Below are 13,190 nucleotides of genomic sequence, written 5' to 3' on the forward strand. Positions count from 1 at the left end.
GACAGGAAGAATGGAATCCTTTTACTTCACAGGGCACTGCCAGAATGCACACCTTATGAGTCTGTCAAAGTTTTTAATAACTGGAACAATCTGACTACTGTTATAGATGAAAAAAAAGATAGATTCAATAAAAGCAGAAGTTTGAGAAGTTCAAGGTCTGAATTCTTTATGCTTTTTAAGATTAAGTTACAGTGAAGGTTTCTAATTTTTAAAATTTATTATGAACATTTGCACACTTATTTGTCAGTAGTGTCTGTGTAGTGTCCACAGATGATACTACATCTAGAAAGACTCTGTATCTACTGAAGACAAAGGAAAACATTTTACTTGTTAAACAGTTAGCTCCTTGTGCAACCCAAATAAAAGTTGCCCAAAGCTCCCCAATGCAACAGCGTGAAGAGCAACAGCTTCTGTGCCTCTGTAAGATTTTAAAATTATTCTTTTTTTGAGCAAAAAATACAGCTTCTCAAATAATCCTATCAAGTTTTAGGAAAAAATGCCTAGTATTCAAATAAATAGCTTTTTTCAAGGCTTGACTGCGAATTTGACATTAGCAAAGGGTGCACTGCAGTAGCACCCATTGTTCTACATTTTCCTTCTTCACAAACCAGGAGCCTGAAAGAACTGCGATCATTTAGACTGGAGGCTTAGAGGGCAGTTTGTGGGATCTTACTAATATTTTTGAGAAAGTGTAAACAACGCAGAGTCAGGTTTTCTCTGCGGTAACCAGTAACAGGACACTGCACAATGGTAAGAAAACTGAAGTGAAGGAAATTACACCTGAATAGACTAGAAATCTTTCTTGCTCTAGAGGTGGTTCAACACTGGAACAAGTTGCTCAGAGACACTGTGAGGTTTTTATCTTTATAGATATTAAAATCCTTACTGGACACAGTCCTGGGCAATCTGCTTTAGCTGTCCCTGCTTTGCAAGCCAATTAGATTATCGCCTCCACTGCACAGGGGACAGATGATCTCCAGTGGTTTCTTCCAGCCTCAGCTGTTCTGTGGTAGATTCTGGTACCCAGCTTACACAGAAGACGAAGGACTCAATTACCCTACTGTTCTCCATCTTTCACCAAGACTATGGCAAAGAGTGAATTCCACTTGGCTGGAAAATACTGGTCTATTCTTTCAGCACATTTTGCAGAACGTGCTTAAGGTAAAAAACCAGTAATTCATAAAATGAGACTCAGTATTAACTAACAATAAAAGTAGAGCAATTTATTGTTACTGACAATTTATTGTTCCAATTGTGTAAAATTGAGTGGTTGTGTCAATACTACATGTCAGTCTCTTAAACATTTGTGACCACATGTAAAAAAATGTACAGGTGGTTTATAATTCATATGTTTCTCAATTAGACCTTTGGGAATACTTCGGTAGCAAAAGAAATTAAGGTGATTAGTACATAACAAAGTAAAATTGTATTATCCAGACCTTACCTTCTGAAGCTCACCTACAGCAACACTGAATTGGTGCTCACATAGCAACTTCCACAAAGCCAGTGCCTGGCAGGTTTTGCGAACAAGCTGCTGGATGCCTTGAAGCGAGGTCTTCTCCGTTAGCTGTGCCTCAGCTGAAAAACCAGACACTGTCAGCAAGTAATTGTTCTACATGTTTCAAGTAAGCATGTTAAGTTTTTGATGTTTTTCAGTAACCATGTCTTTAACTTTCTGGTTTTTTTTCCTCTTCTATTGTCAATTAATGATGTCTAGCTCTCTTGAGAGATAAATGTCATGTTTACATTGCCACAAAATAAATAATCCTTTGTTAACATTTACTTCAAACTATGCAACAAAGGAATCATACTCCCTGAAAAACAAGCATGGTTTCCTGCGAATGCATTGGATTTTCACATCAGTCTTAAATGTTTAGCTTTTTTTTCAGAAATAGCTATTATAAATATATTTCTGACTAACATAAAAGAAATCAAAATAAACTCATACATATTAACTTTTTGTTTGATTACCTGTATTTACTTGTAAAGAGAACAATTACAATTACAGCTGTGCTCAAAAAGAGCACAGCTGTAATTGTTGCTTTAAAGATAGTGTCTACAATATCTTTAAAGCAACAACTACTCCAAAACCTACAACATTTGAATCTGGTAAAATGTATTATATAACCGGAAAGGATAATATTTTCATACTTACAACATAGTTGGAACATAATTGCAACAATTTATGTGTATACTTTTGAGTGTTTACACTTCACAAATTAGGTTAACAATAATTACATTGTATCATTCAAAACAGATTTATAAACTCAGTAAATAAAAATAAAAAATAAAATTACTAAAAGTCTACCAAATCCTACATACTGTCTCACAGAAAATTTTTACGTTTGTACATTTGTACTATGAAAAGCCCAGGATTTTGTTTGTGAACCACAAATATCCTCAATTCCATATGTGCAGCAGCAACACTTCCCAACTTGCCTGCAAGTGCTGGGCAAAAGCTGCACAAGAGGACAAGAATTCAAATGGGCTGTAACAGACCTCATATTTCTAAACAAACTTTTGTAGAAGTTGCAATGACTGTACCTTTGGAAACCTGCACTACAGTAGATTTTTTATAGGACATCATGCTCACTTGTCTCATAAAATAGCTGCTTAATAAATGCTATCTTGTAAATATAAATGGTTGGGCAGCTACTAAGTACTGTAGTGAGGAGATTAAACAATCATACCCATAATGGAGAATATTGGGAAGGAAAGAAAGGAGATAGGTAAACATGCAAAAAATGGCATGATGTTTAACATAAAATTTGTGTGGAAAAAAGACCATTTTATTCAAAAGATTTCACAAGAAAAGTGAGAAATGCAACATCCAAATGCCCCATTCCTTGATACTTCTTGGTCAAAAATAATTACATACCATGATATTTCCTTTGGAGTTCTTGCTGGACTTGCTGAGAACTTCCACCATCAGGCCGCATAAAACCCAAGAGTCTCTGTTGTAGATTGGCTGGTGTGCTGAAACTGCAATTTAAAAAACCCAGAAAATGCTAATATGATTACAGATACCAAATCCCTTAAAGATGAATCTAAAAAATTAATTTTTTTCATCTAAACCTTGAAGCAGAAGACCATACAAACACTTCAGCTCTCGTAACAAAAAACAACTATGGTAGTTTTTCAGAAGCTGGACATTAAATACCAGATGTAAATTTACCACAATTAGTAATACCTTGGGTTTCCAAGTGCTCCTACTGTAGCAAACTGTGAATTTCTATCCAAAAATTCTTGTAAACCTTTTAATTCTTGCAGCACACATTCCAGCATATGGGATGGAACACTGCTTTCTATCTGCAAAAGAAAGCACATTTCATTACAGAAAGCTGGTTTTCCACACTTTTTTTTCCAAAAGGTTTCAATTTTAAGCTAACATCACTAAAAAGACAAATAAGAAGGTACAACAAATAAATTGTGTATTAGTAACAGATCAGTAATATACAACATCATTACACCACATTCATTGTGGTGGCACACATAAAGAGGCAGGAGTCTCTGAAGATACACAGTATTCAAGACATTACTTTCTTTGCCATTCTGGTAAGAAATCAGCTACACTTTAATACTTCAAACTCTATGCTAGAACAAGGATTGGGCACTGGATTCTATTAACAGCCACAGCCAGGAAAGATTTTATTTTGATCATGGACAAAAAGTGAAACAGCAAGATATTAGTTAGGAACATGATGGAAATTTTTTATGTGCTTCCATAACTGCAGTGATTATCTCAAACCACTAAAGCATTTTATTTTTAGGGTTTGTCTGGGAGGGAGTACACAGAAACTCTAAGTGGCTGTCAAGGAAGTGCCATCAGTAAACATGGGAAAACTGGCCATTGCCAATTAAGAGTAGAGATTAAATTAGTTTGGTTTCTTAGACAGTAACATTTAAAACAATAGCTCAAAAAGACAACTAATTATCAGTTAAGCGCTCAGCACTTAAGAAAACAATGACATGACAAACGATGGATTTTGTACCTAACAGTTTATAAATGGCAATGGAAGTCTAGAAGTATTTCAGAAGTTTAAAAGGACTTAAATATTAAAAGAAACTTTTAAGAACACAGAATAATCTTTTACATACTGCAACTACTTCTCGATTGCCACTTTTGAAAACTCTCTCCACAACTATACTGCCATCCCAAATATTTCTGCAAAACAAAACAGTTTGTATTAAAATTCAAGTCATTTAACCAAGAATTTTTGCAAGTCTTCTGTGTATAATTTCTTGGAAAAGAAATGGTAAAGCTTTGAAGTTAAAAATCTAAAATAAGAATTAATTTTGGATGAAAACAAAATATTCAAAAAACTAGCCATTATATAATTATGAACAGTATAGATACAAATAATTAACAAAATTCCAAATTTTAACATTTAAATTAAATTGAATTGGACACTTTCAAATATTATAGATGAATTCCCTGGAAATACACAGTAAACAAACAAGTCTCATAACAAATTTCTTTCCCAGTCAGCATGCAGAGGTCACCAGCATATGCAGAATTCTGCTCTTGCTTGGATTGTTTAGGGCTCAACATCCAAGGTAACAGAATCTTTACTCCTGCTTCATTGCTCTGGTTTAAGCATTCTCATTAAAGATTCTTCATAGAAATTACTTAAACAAAGGACTTTGATCTTGTAAGTCCTTCTGCATTTCTGTTTTGTCCTTCAGTAGGAATTTAAAATACACAACTCATAGGTTTGAAAAATAAACCTGCTGTTTTCAGAGTCATGTTTATGCACTCGACTGCAGGCTCAGTATCTAAGCAACTTTTCTGCCCTAGGCATTCACTGAATTTATTATTAAAAGAATTGCAAAGACAGCATTTTCTACAGATAGGAATTTCATAAATACAACATTAAAATTTACTAATTTCCAATTTAAATGCTATACATATGGAATGCACCACCTACAAGCATTAGTACAAAGAAAAACTATGAAACTAACTGAGTGACAGAGTTTCTTTTTTACAAAGTCCTCACCCTATAATCCGGGCAAAGTATATGCAGATGCCATTGTGTCTTCCAGAAAACACTATCTCAGGACCCATCATTCCACTAATGGATGTACCAGGGTGAGACATGGAATTTCCAGGAGGAAACATGGGAGTTGACATAGCAGGAGGTTGTAAACCTAGGGTAAAATTAGGTAAATATTACTCATTTGAATGTCAACGAAAAAGCCTACCAAAAAAAACAAAGGAAAAGAAGGTGTTACCTTGCCCAGATGCCAAAATGCTAGGATTAGAATATGGACTATCAACAGTCAAAGGGGAACCTAATGAGGGAAAAGAAATAAAAGTAAGGTTGTTAAACAGAATCTAAAACTGGTCCCTCCCAAATCTAAACCATGAAGTATCTGTGCAAAAGCATCAAAGTTGTTAAATCAAATACTTTAAATGTTTTATTTATAGTTACCAAACTGCACTCATTTCTTATCAACCAACATTCCACAAGTCAAACACATGGATACACCTCCATCAAGAGCAGTTGAAGCAGTACTGTTTCCCCAGCATTATTGCACACCATCTGTTGTCTGCATTGGATGCAATATTGCCCACATACTTTTTGCTGTTCCTCACCTTCTGAATGCTGAACACTGGTAATATTACTTTTCATTTTTACATGGGGCAGATGTGCAAACACAACAGCAATACTGCTAACTGAAAACACTATGTCTGAGACTGTCTACACTCCCAAGTTCAGTTGTAAATACTCCATCTCCTCCTGCAAGTCTGAATGGCTAACAAGACCTCAAAATATCAGGAACATGTGTGGTCATCTACAAAAATATCCCCATACCATTAATAACCAAGATGATGTATCACAGAAAAGGCAAGAAAACCCGTCACTTTGACAATCTGGCTTTTAACAAAGGATACAGTTCTTGCCTGATTTGCTACAGTTCTCTCAACTTGGCAACACTCAACAGCACAGAGGATAACAGAGTGCCAATGAGCACATTGTCACGTGTGCTAAAGCAAAGCACAAATTCACAGAAAAGCAGCAAGCAAACGCATGACTAGACTTTCAACAGTGGGAAAAAGACGGAAATGATTTAAAGGCACCTGGCCTTTTAATGCTAACATTATTGTTATGTAGTTTCACATGCAAAATTATGAGGTGATTAAATGAATTTCTGTCAGCAGTGTCTGACCCACCACATGGGACATCCACAATATCAGAATCTTAATTTCACATGACAGTTCTCTACCCTTTGAGCAAACCGAGAAAGTAGTAGTAGAAGAATGGTGCCATCTTCCACCTGGACCTGTTACTGAAGCAAAATGGAAAAATCTGCTTTGATACTAGGTTTGAAAGAGGCATTTATGACAGAATGACAAAAATATACTTACATTTAGACTTGGGAAAGATACATTTACTCGTAAAATTAGTCCCCTTGTTGACTATAGAGCTCCCTGCCATTTCCCCCACAACTTAATTTCATTCTTAGTCTGGTCCTAGCCCCTGTTCTTCCCACAGCTGCAGTTGTCTCCAACTCAGATTTAGTATTACATTCTTATGCCTTGCCTCAACTCTTGACCACACTGCTACTGTTCCACACCAACGGGTTGGAAAGTGATGCCACTGATTCATTAAAGTAGCCACTCTTCTAAGCGTTTTACTAGTAGTAACGGTATCAACTACTTTTCCTAAATTTCATCCTAGTTCACCACATTTTTCTCCAACACTTAAGAATTTGGATACATGTCAAAATATGGTAATGAAACAGAATTTCTTTCAATTCCAGGCAAACAAGTTTATTTCCCAAGTCTGTTTTGTAAAATGCCACATGTCAGATGAAGGAAGAGGATCTTATACTTTAATGAGTTCTTGATTAAAAAAAGCATTTCAATCAGAATTTCAAAGTCATCATCATTAATTTCTTTTTTAAAAACTCTTCCAATCAGAAACTGAGTAATGCATGTTAAGGGACAGCAACTGTAGAAATTTAAGTGAATCTGAACATACAAAAAGGCCTTCACTCCAAGAAGCATCAAGTTCTGAGGAGGAAAAATAAGCACTTTTCTCCTTTGTAGGTAACACTGAGGACTGAAGCAGAAAACAAATGCTGAAGACAGAGCTTTTAAAGGGAGAAATCCCTCCAAATGGCTAGCTCATTTCTTGATCAAATTTCTTCTTCCTTCTCATAAGCAGTCTCTGTAGAGGCATGACAATGGCAATGTAGGAAGATACTGCTATAGCTATGCAACAATTGACTAAGCTTCGTAAACCCTGAAATAGGTTGTTGGTAAGTGTTCTTCAACTGCTGAAATTACTCTGGAAGTAACAAATGTATATCTTCTTCACAGTATCTTAACAGAGTATATGTAATATAGACACATAATCTCAGATAACGGCCTCCTCACTAAATCCAAAGATCACTGAAGAGAAATGGAAAAAGCTTTTGTCATTAACTACCTAATAAGTGAAAAACACATTCTGTTTCAGACAAAAAGAACACAAGCATTTTTGAGAAGACAAAACACAATATATTCAAGGAAAAAAAACAACCTGTCCAAAACTATGAAATGCTTGCGACATACCTGGAGAAACAGGAGAACCCAAAATAGGTCCAACGTTGCTGGGAGGAGGCAGAGCTGATGGAAATCTCATTTGTGCTTCTCCACCATACCTAAAGTTTGCAAAACCAAAAATTTTCACCATGTCCTACACAGCCCCTTCAATTTTCATGCCTTTGAGAACTAACAGCAATTTTGGGGTTCTTTTAAAATGGGGAATAAAAATACCAGTACAGTTTTAAAGAGACATTTACCAGTTCCAAAGTCAGCCTTATGCTTTAGCATCTTTTTATGGTTTGCTTCTACAGAGCAGTGGAAAGAAGGGCACAGATGAGATGATTCATGGCTGTCTTTCTATCATCCACAAGTAATTTCTATTAATCTCTATCCTATAGTGTTACATGAGCACTTCGCTATGTCTTCCCTTGCTTGCTCCAGAGTTATCATCCACACTGTGCCTCCGACTTTGTGATGAAATTGAATTTAATAAAGAGTAACTATTCACAACCTACTGAAAATAGCTGAATGACTTTAACACCTGCACAAGTTTTGGCAAGGAACTAGTAAGTTTCTGGGAACACAAAACTCCAAGCTGCACATTTTATCATCACTCTCACCCGTATCTTACAAAAACCAGTTTTCTCTCCCTGTGAGATAGTCAAGAGACCCACAACATGGGGTCACAAGAACCTCATGTGGTTCAACAAGGTCAAGTGCAAGGTGCTGCATCTGGGTCAGGGCACTCCCAGACAGAGCAGAGACTGGGAAAAAACTCACTGAGGGCAGTCCTGTGAAGAAATACTTTGGGGTTCTCGTGGATGAAGAGCTGGAAATAAACCAACAGTCTGCCCAAAAAGCCAATACTATTCTGGGCTGCATCAATGAAGGAGTGGTGATTCTCTTTTCACTCTGTCCCCGTGATACCCCACATGCACACCCTCACTGCATCCAGCTCTGGAGTCCTCACTTCAAGACTTTGGACCCACTGGAGCAGGTTCATATGAGGCCATGAAGACCCTCAGGGTGCTGGAGCAGCTCTGCTGTCAAGGCAGATTGAGAGCTGGGGTTGTTCAGCTGGGAGATGAGAAGACTCTGGGAAGACCTTATAGCACCCTTCAGGACTTAAAGGGTGTCTTATAAAATCAAGGGAGAGAAACTTTTTACAAGAGCAGATAGTGCTAGGACAAGGGAGAATGGTTTTAAACTAAAAGATCAAAGAGATTTAGGCTTGGTATTAGGAAAAATTTCTTTACTGTGAGATAGGTGACACACTGGAAGAGCTTGGCCAAAGACAGTGAGAATATTCCATTCATAAAGCACTCAAGGCCAGGATGGATGGGGCCTTAAGCAATGTTATCTAGTGGGTAGTGTCCCTGCCCAAGGCAGAAGGGCTGAAACTAGATAATCTTTAAGGTCCCTTCCAATCCAAACAATTTTATGACTCTACGTGTACACCAATTTCTTTAAAGCAACTAATGAAAATACATGTATTTGCACCATGCCAAGGATATGCAGCACTTAAGATATGTGGGTTAGATTTTAATCCTCCAGAGTGAAGCTCCTACTTCACCTCTCAAATTGTACTGGAAAAAACATACAAAACAAAACAACAACCACCAACCAAAAAAAACCCCATCAACCACAAAACCCAAACCCACCACCAACACCACCAAAAACATCATCAACACCAGAAGTCACCAGGCCCTGGACTGGCAGCAGGTTAAAATGCCTGTACAAATGTTTAGTGACTGTAGTGATCCTGAGCATAATATTCAGAGTGACAGACAGAATGAAAACATACCTGAAGAATGCTCGAGTAGCCCAGGCAGATACTTCTCTATCATATGCAGCATTAGAACAGGCCAAAATAAGGCAAGTGGCACAGGCCTGATCCTCCTAGAGCATATTACAATGTTAGTGTGGTGTCTTATATCAAGTTGGCAAGAAATGTACAGAAGTTATGTTCCTCAGTAACTAAAACAGTGAATACTTTCTGTATAATTTTATTTAGAAGCCAGGGAAATCAGCTCTTCTGAATTATAGACAAGTTATTGTCTATAGACAAGAATCCTAGCAAGTTATTCCACTGGATCAGGTAAGTTTTTGCTAAATAGTTTTGCAAACTCAGTGCTGATACGGAACAATCTCCATGCCTGACATTTAAGTATGACCAAGATTCATGCAATTTCTACAAACACAAAAATATAAATTACAACTCTTCAAACTGTGTTTGAAGAAAAAACATTAGAAAAAAAATCAATGTTTGCATATTCTGATAAGCTGTTACAATACCAATTACGTCATTTCCAAGCACAAGAGAACAGATTATAATGAACGCTCACTACAGATACTACACAATACTAATCATATTAAGATTGTGATCCACAATAACCAAACTTCCACTTGTTTCTTGCTTACCGTAAGCTGCTAATAAAAAAGAATACCCAGACCAACCACACATATTTCTACTGCTCTTTAAAATATAAAAATCCCTTGTAGTGGTAGGAATTCAGAAACTCTTTTTAGAAACTCTCAGAAATTTTTTAGAAACTCTTCCTCTTCTGCTCTCAGCTGAGCTTCTTTCTAAACTAAGTGCACCACACTTCTGCATACAAGACACAGGAATTTCAGGGAAAGTGAATTACATATTTGTTTTCAGACATCATAAAATGAGAAATTATTTCTCTATATAATACAGCTTTATGTAGACAAAAGAAAAAATTACCAATTACTCTAATTCCTAAATGAAACACTGACCAGAAGTTTGCAGCAACAACGAGAAGATGACAAGTCTTCCATTTTTCATAACAAATCAAAAGCTCTTACCTGATGCAACTTGAAAAATCTCTCAATCTCTTCTCCATCTCCACCTGTATTGCTCACAAGCAGATGCCGCAGCTGATCAACAGGTCTGAGTTTATGAAACATAAAGCTTCCCTAAAAGTAAGGCAAAGCAAGTTAGACTAAAGTTGTCTTTACTCTGTTTCATCACAACACACCCATCTCCATGACATTTATCTTCAGCATTCTGAGTTTTCCTTCACTAATGAATCAAGGAAAGGCAGGCAAGTATTGCAATGGCTACAAACTCCATAAACTGAGTTAATTTTGTTATTTTTAGCCTAACACAAAGCATAGAATATAAGTACACGCAAGTATACGCAGAAAAAAAAGGCTTTGTGGATCTTGCAAATACTTAAAACTGCTTGAAGAAAAATGTTTCAAGAATTCAAGGCATGGTAAGACTTCACATTAATCACCCTCCCTGCATTCAAACTAACTACTGGAAAGAGCTCAATTAACACCCTTAACAAAACAGCTGCTATTAAACAAATGCCGCTTGCAGTATGTTTGCAAGACATTAATATTTAAACATTAATTTAAATAGCCTATTGGTCAAGATGCTGACTGCCAAAAATATTGCTGAATAATCAGAAAGGTAGGAAAGTCCACTTCTTTCTTTTTGTGGGTTTGTCTCCTAAAACCCTCTCAAAAAATCCCTTGTGGGACTTTTTCTATGACAAGTAAGAAATCATTAATTCGAATTTCAATTGCTAACAGTATTTACTTGAACTATATTTTGTGGGCATACAGGGAATTTTTCAATTTCACATAATCAAAGGCATAACAAAGGCTAAAAGAACTTCTCAGATTTGTATCTCCAAGGGTTTCTGGAAAGCAACAAAAACTATTAATACACTGTATAAAGTAAGTTGATCTAAAACCTTTGAGTAAATCTAAAATAGGTACAGATCCAGCAATCTTCTTCCTGATTCCTTTTCATATTCATAATATAATCCCTAAAATATAGCTAAAATGAATCATGTACAGGCTTAGAAGAGCAGTCCAGTTTCATATCTAATTCTCCTAGTAACCTACATCAAGAAAAGTAATACTCACCTGGGCTGAAAGCAGAACAAACTTCTTAGGTGGCAGCATGTGTTGCTGCACAACAACAGGTGAATCAGTTATGGGAATAATGTCTTTATTTAGTGGTGTTACAATCTTCTGAACTTTAAATTCATCAATAGCAGAAAGAGCCCAGGAATGTCCATCAACACGGGTTGTCATCTAAACAACAGATAGATATTATCCAAAGTTTGGTAGCAGATGTGGGTTTTGAACATCCATAGTTATATTTTACTATTTACCAATTAAAAATCACACAGAATACAACCTGCTCCTCACACAAGGAAACCCAAAGAAAGTAAGTTCTTGTAGTGTCTAACAGAGAGTTACGACCAAATTTACAGCTATATATATACTGCTGCTTTTAGGAGAAAGGGAATAATATATTGCTTCTTCTGGGGGACAGTGATACTTACATTTAAATGTAAAACAACTTGCAAAGTAGGCTGCTACAATATAAACAGCAACTATCTACTAACCACATGAGAACTAAGCACCATAGGCCTCATGAATTTAAAAGACTTCTTAAAAAAAAATTTAAAAGGCTTCAACTGTATTACAAAGGTTTACAAGACTTTTGCAGTTGGCAGCAGTACTTCAAACAAAACTCAGGAAGAGATATATACTAGTGAAGATATTCCAGAAAACTATATATGCTAACCAGGAAGAATTGCTGCTCAAGAACAGGATGCAGTTTTGTTTGGGAAACCTAGCTGCCTGTTGCTGTCAGATGCCCTGGGAAAAAAGAGGTCAGCATTTGGGATATTTATGTCTAAGTTTTTGTAGGGAAGGGATCTGAAAAAACCATAAAGTTCCTTTGGAAGTTATTAATAAAAACAGCAGATTAATCAAAACCTGACTTTGAAGCTTTTAACTTACACAGTCCCTCCATTCACTCCAACTCTGCAATTTCTCCAGTAACACTATTTTTGACATGTCACTTCTCCACATCAGAAAAAGATTTGAAATGTCTTTCTGAGATGGAATATGATTTCCCTAAATTGACATATTAGGCAAGTAATCCCCTCCAAATTTTTCTTACAAACCCACTTACATAAGAATCAGGAAAATGGATGTCAGAAACCACTCACCCATGAAATAATGAAGACTTTGATCATATGTGTATTTTAATGGAGATATGGCATGTAAGTTTAAATAAGGAATCCCAAAGTTTCTAGTATCTACGTTTTAAACAACCTTTATCAAATTTTATACCGATCAACACAAATGGACCAAGGGCCATGTTCTTCTGTGTTTGTGCACAATATGCAGCACTGCTACAGACAATAGTATTCTCAAATATATTAACTGAAAGTCAAGCATTAGATGTTAAGGCAATTATTTTTTACATGCTGCTTGCATCAAGCTAGAAAAGTATGTTTGAACTAGTGATACCTAATAAGAGAGACTCATTTGTTAGAGTAGACTCATTTGTTACTAAACTCCTCATGAAGTTTTCTGTGACCTACCTACTTCTTGCAGACCTGTTATTAAGGAACATAAAACATAATACCTAGACTTCATCAAAATCATACAGAAGTTTGCTTTATACCTGCGTTTCCATCATTGGCTTTTGAAAAGGGAAAGAATCATGATTGACACACCACAAGATGTCATTATCTTCATTTTCTGAAGCTGCCATTAACAAGACCCCTAGCAAGAATAGAAATAATAAGTCCATATTAGAAGCAATCATTGTGCATTAAATGCAAACTCTTTGATTTATTCCTATGTTACCAAAACA

The 13,190-nt window shown here is 36.2% G+C and overlaps 1 protein-coding gene across 1 annotated transcript in view; it reads right to left on the reverse strand.

Annotated features, from left to right (window-relative positions):
* NUP155 (nucleoporin 155) overlaps positions 1–13,190 on the reverse strand; it is a 29,015-nt gene that overhangs the window by 8,726 nt on the left and 7,099 nt on the right. Inside the window, exons 12-22 of the mRNA XM_063423005.1 lie at positions 12,999–13,099; positions 11,438–11,608; positions 10,364–10,474; positions 9,339–9,433; positions 7,562–7,650; positions 5,233–5,292; positions 4,998–5,148; positions 4,099–4,165; positions 3,191–3,309; positions 2,879–2,982; positions 1,445–1,578 (exon numbers count right to left, since the gene is read on the reverse strand). Coding sequence (XP_063279075.1) covers positions 1,445–1,578; positions 2,879–2,982; positions 3,191–3,309; positions 4,099–4,165; positions 4,998–5,148; positions 5,233–5,292; positions 7,562–7,650; positions 9,339–9,433; positions 10,364–10,474; positions 11,438–11,608; positions 12,999–13,099 — 1,202 coding nt within the window. The remainder of the gene's footprint in view (positions 1–1,444; positions 1,579–2,878; positions 2,983–3,190; positions 3,310–4,098; positions 4,166–4,997; positions 5,149–5,232; positions 5,293–7,561; positions 7,651–9,338; positions 9,434–10,363; positions 10,475–11,437; positions 11,609–12,998; positions 13,100–13,190) is intronic.

This window comes from Prinia subflava, chromosome Z (assembly GCF_021018805.1).
Source record: "Prinia subflava isolate CZ2003 ecotype Zambia chromosome Z, Cam_Psub_1.2, whole genome shotgun sequence".
Classification (NCBI taxonomy): Eukaryota; Metazoa; Chordata; class Aves; order Passeriformes; family Cisticolidae; genus Prinia; species Prinia subflava.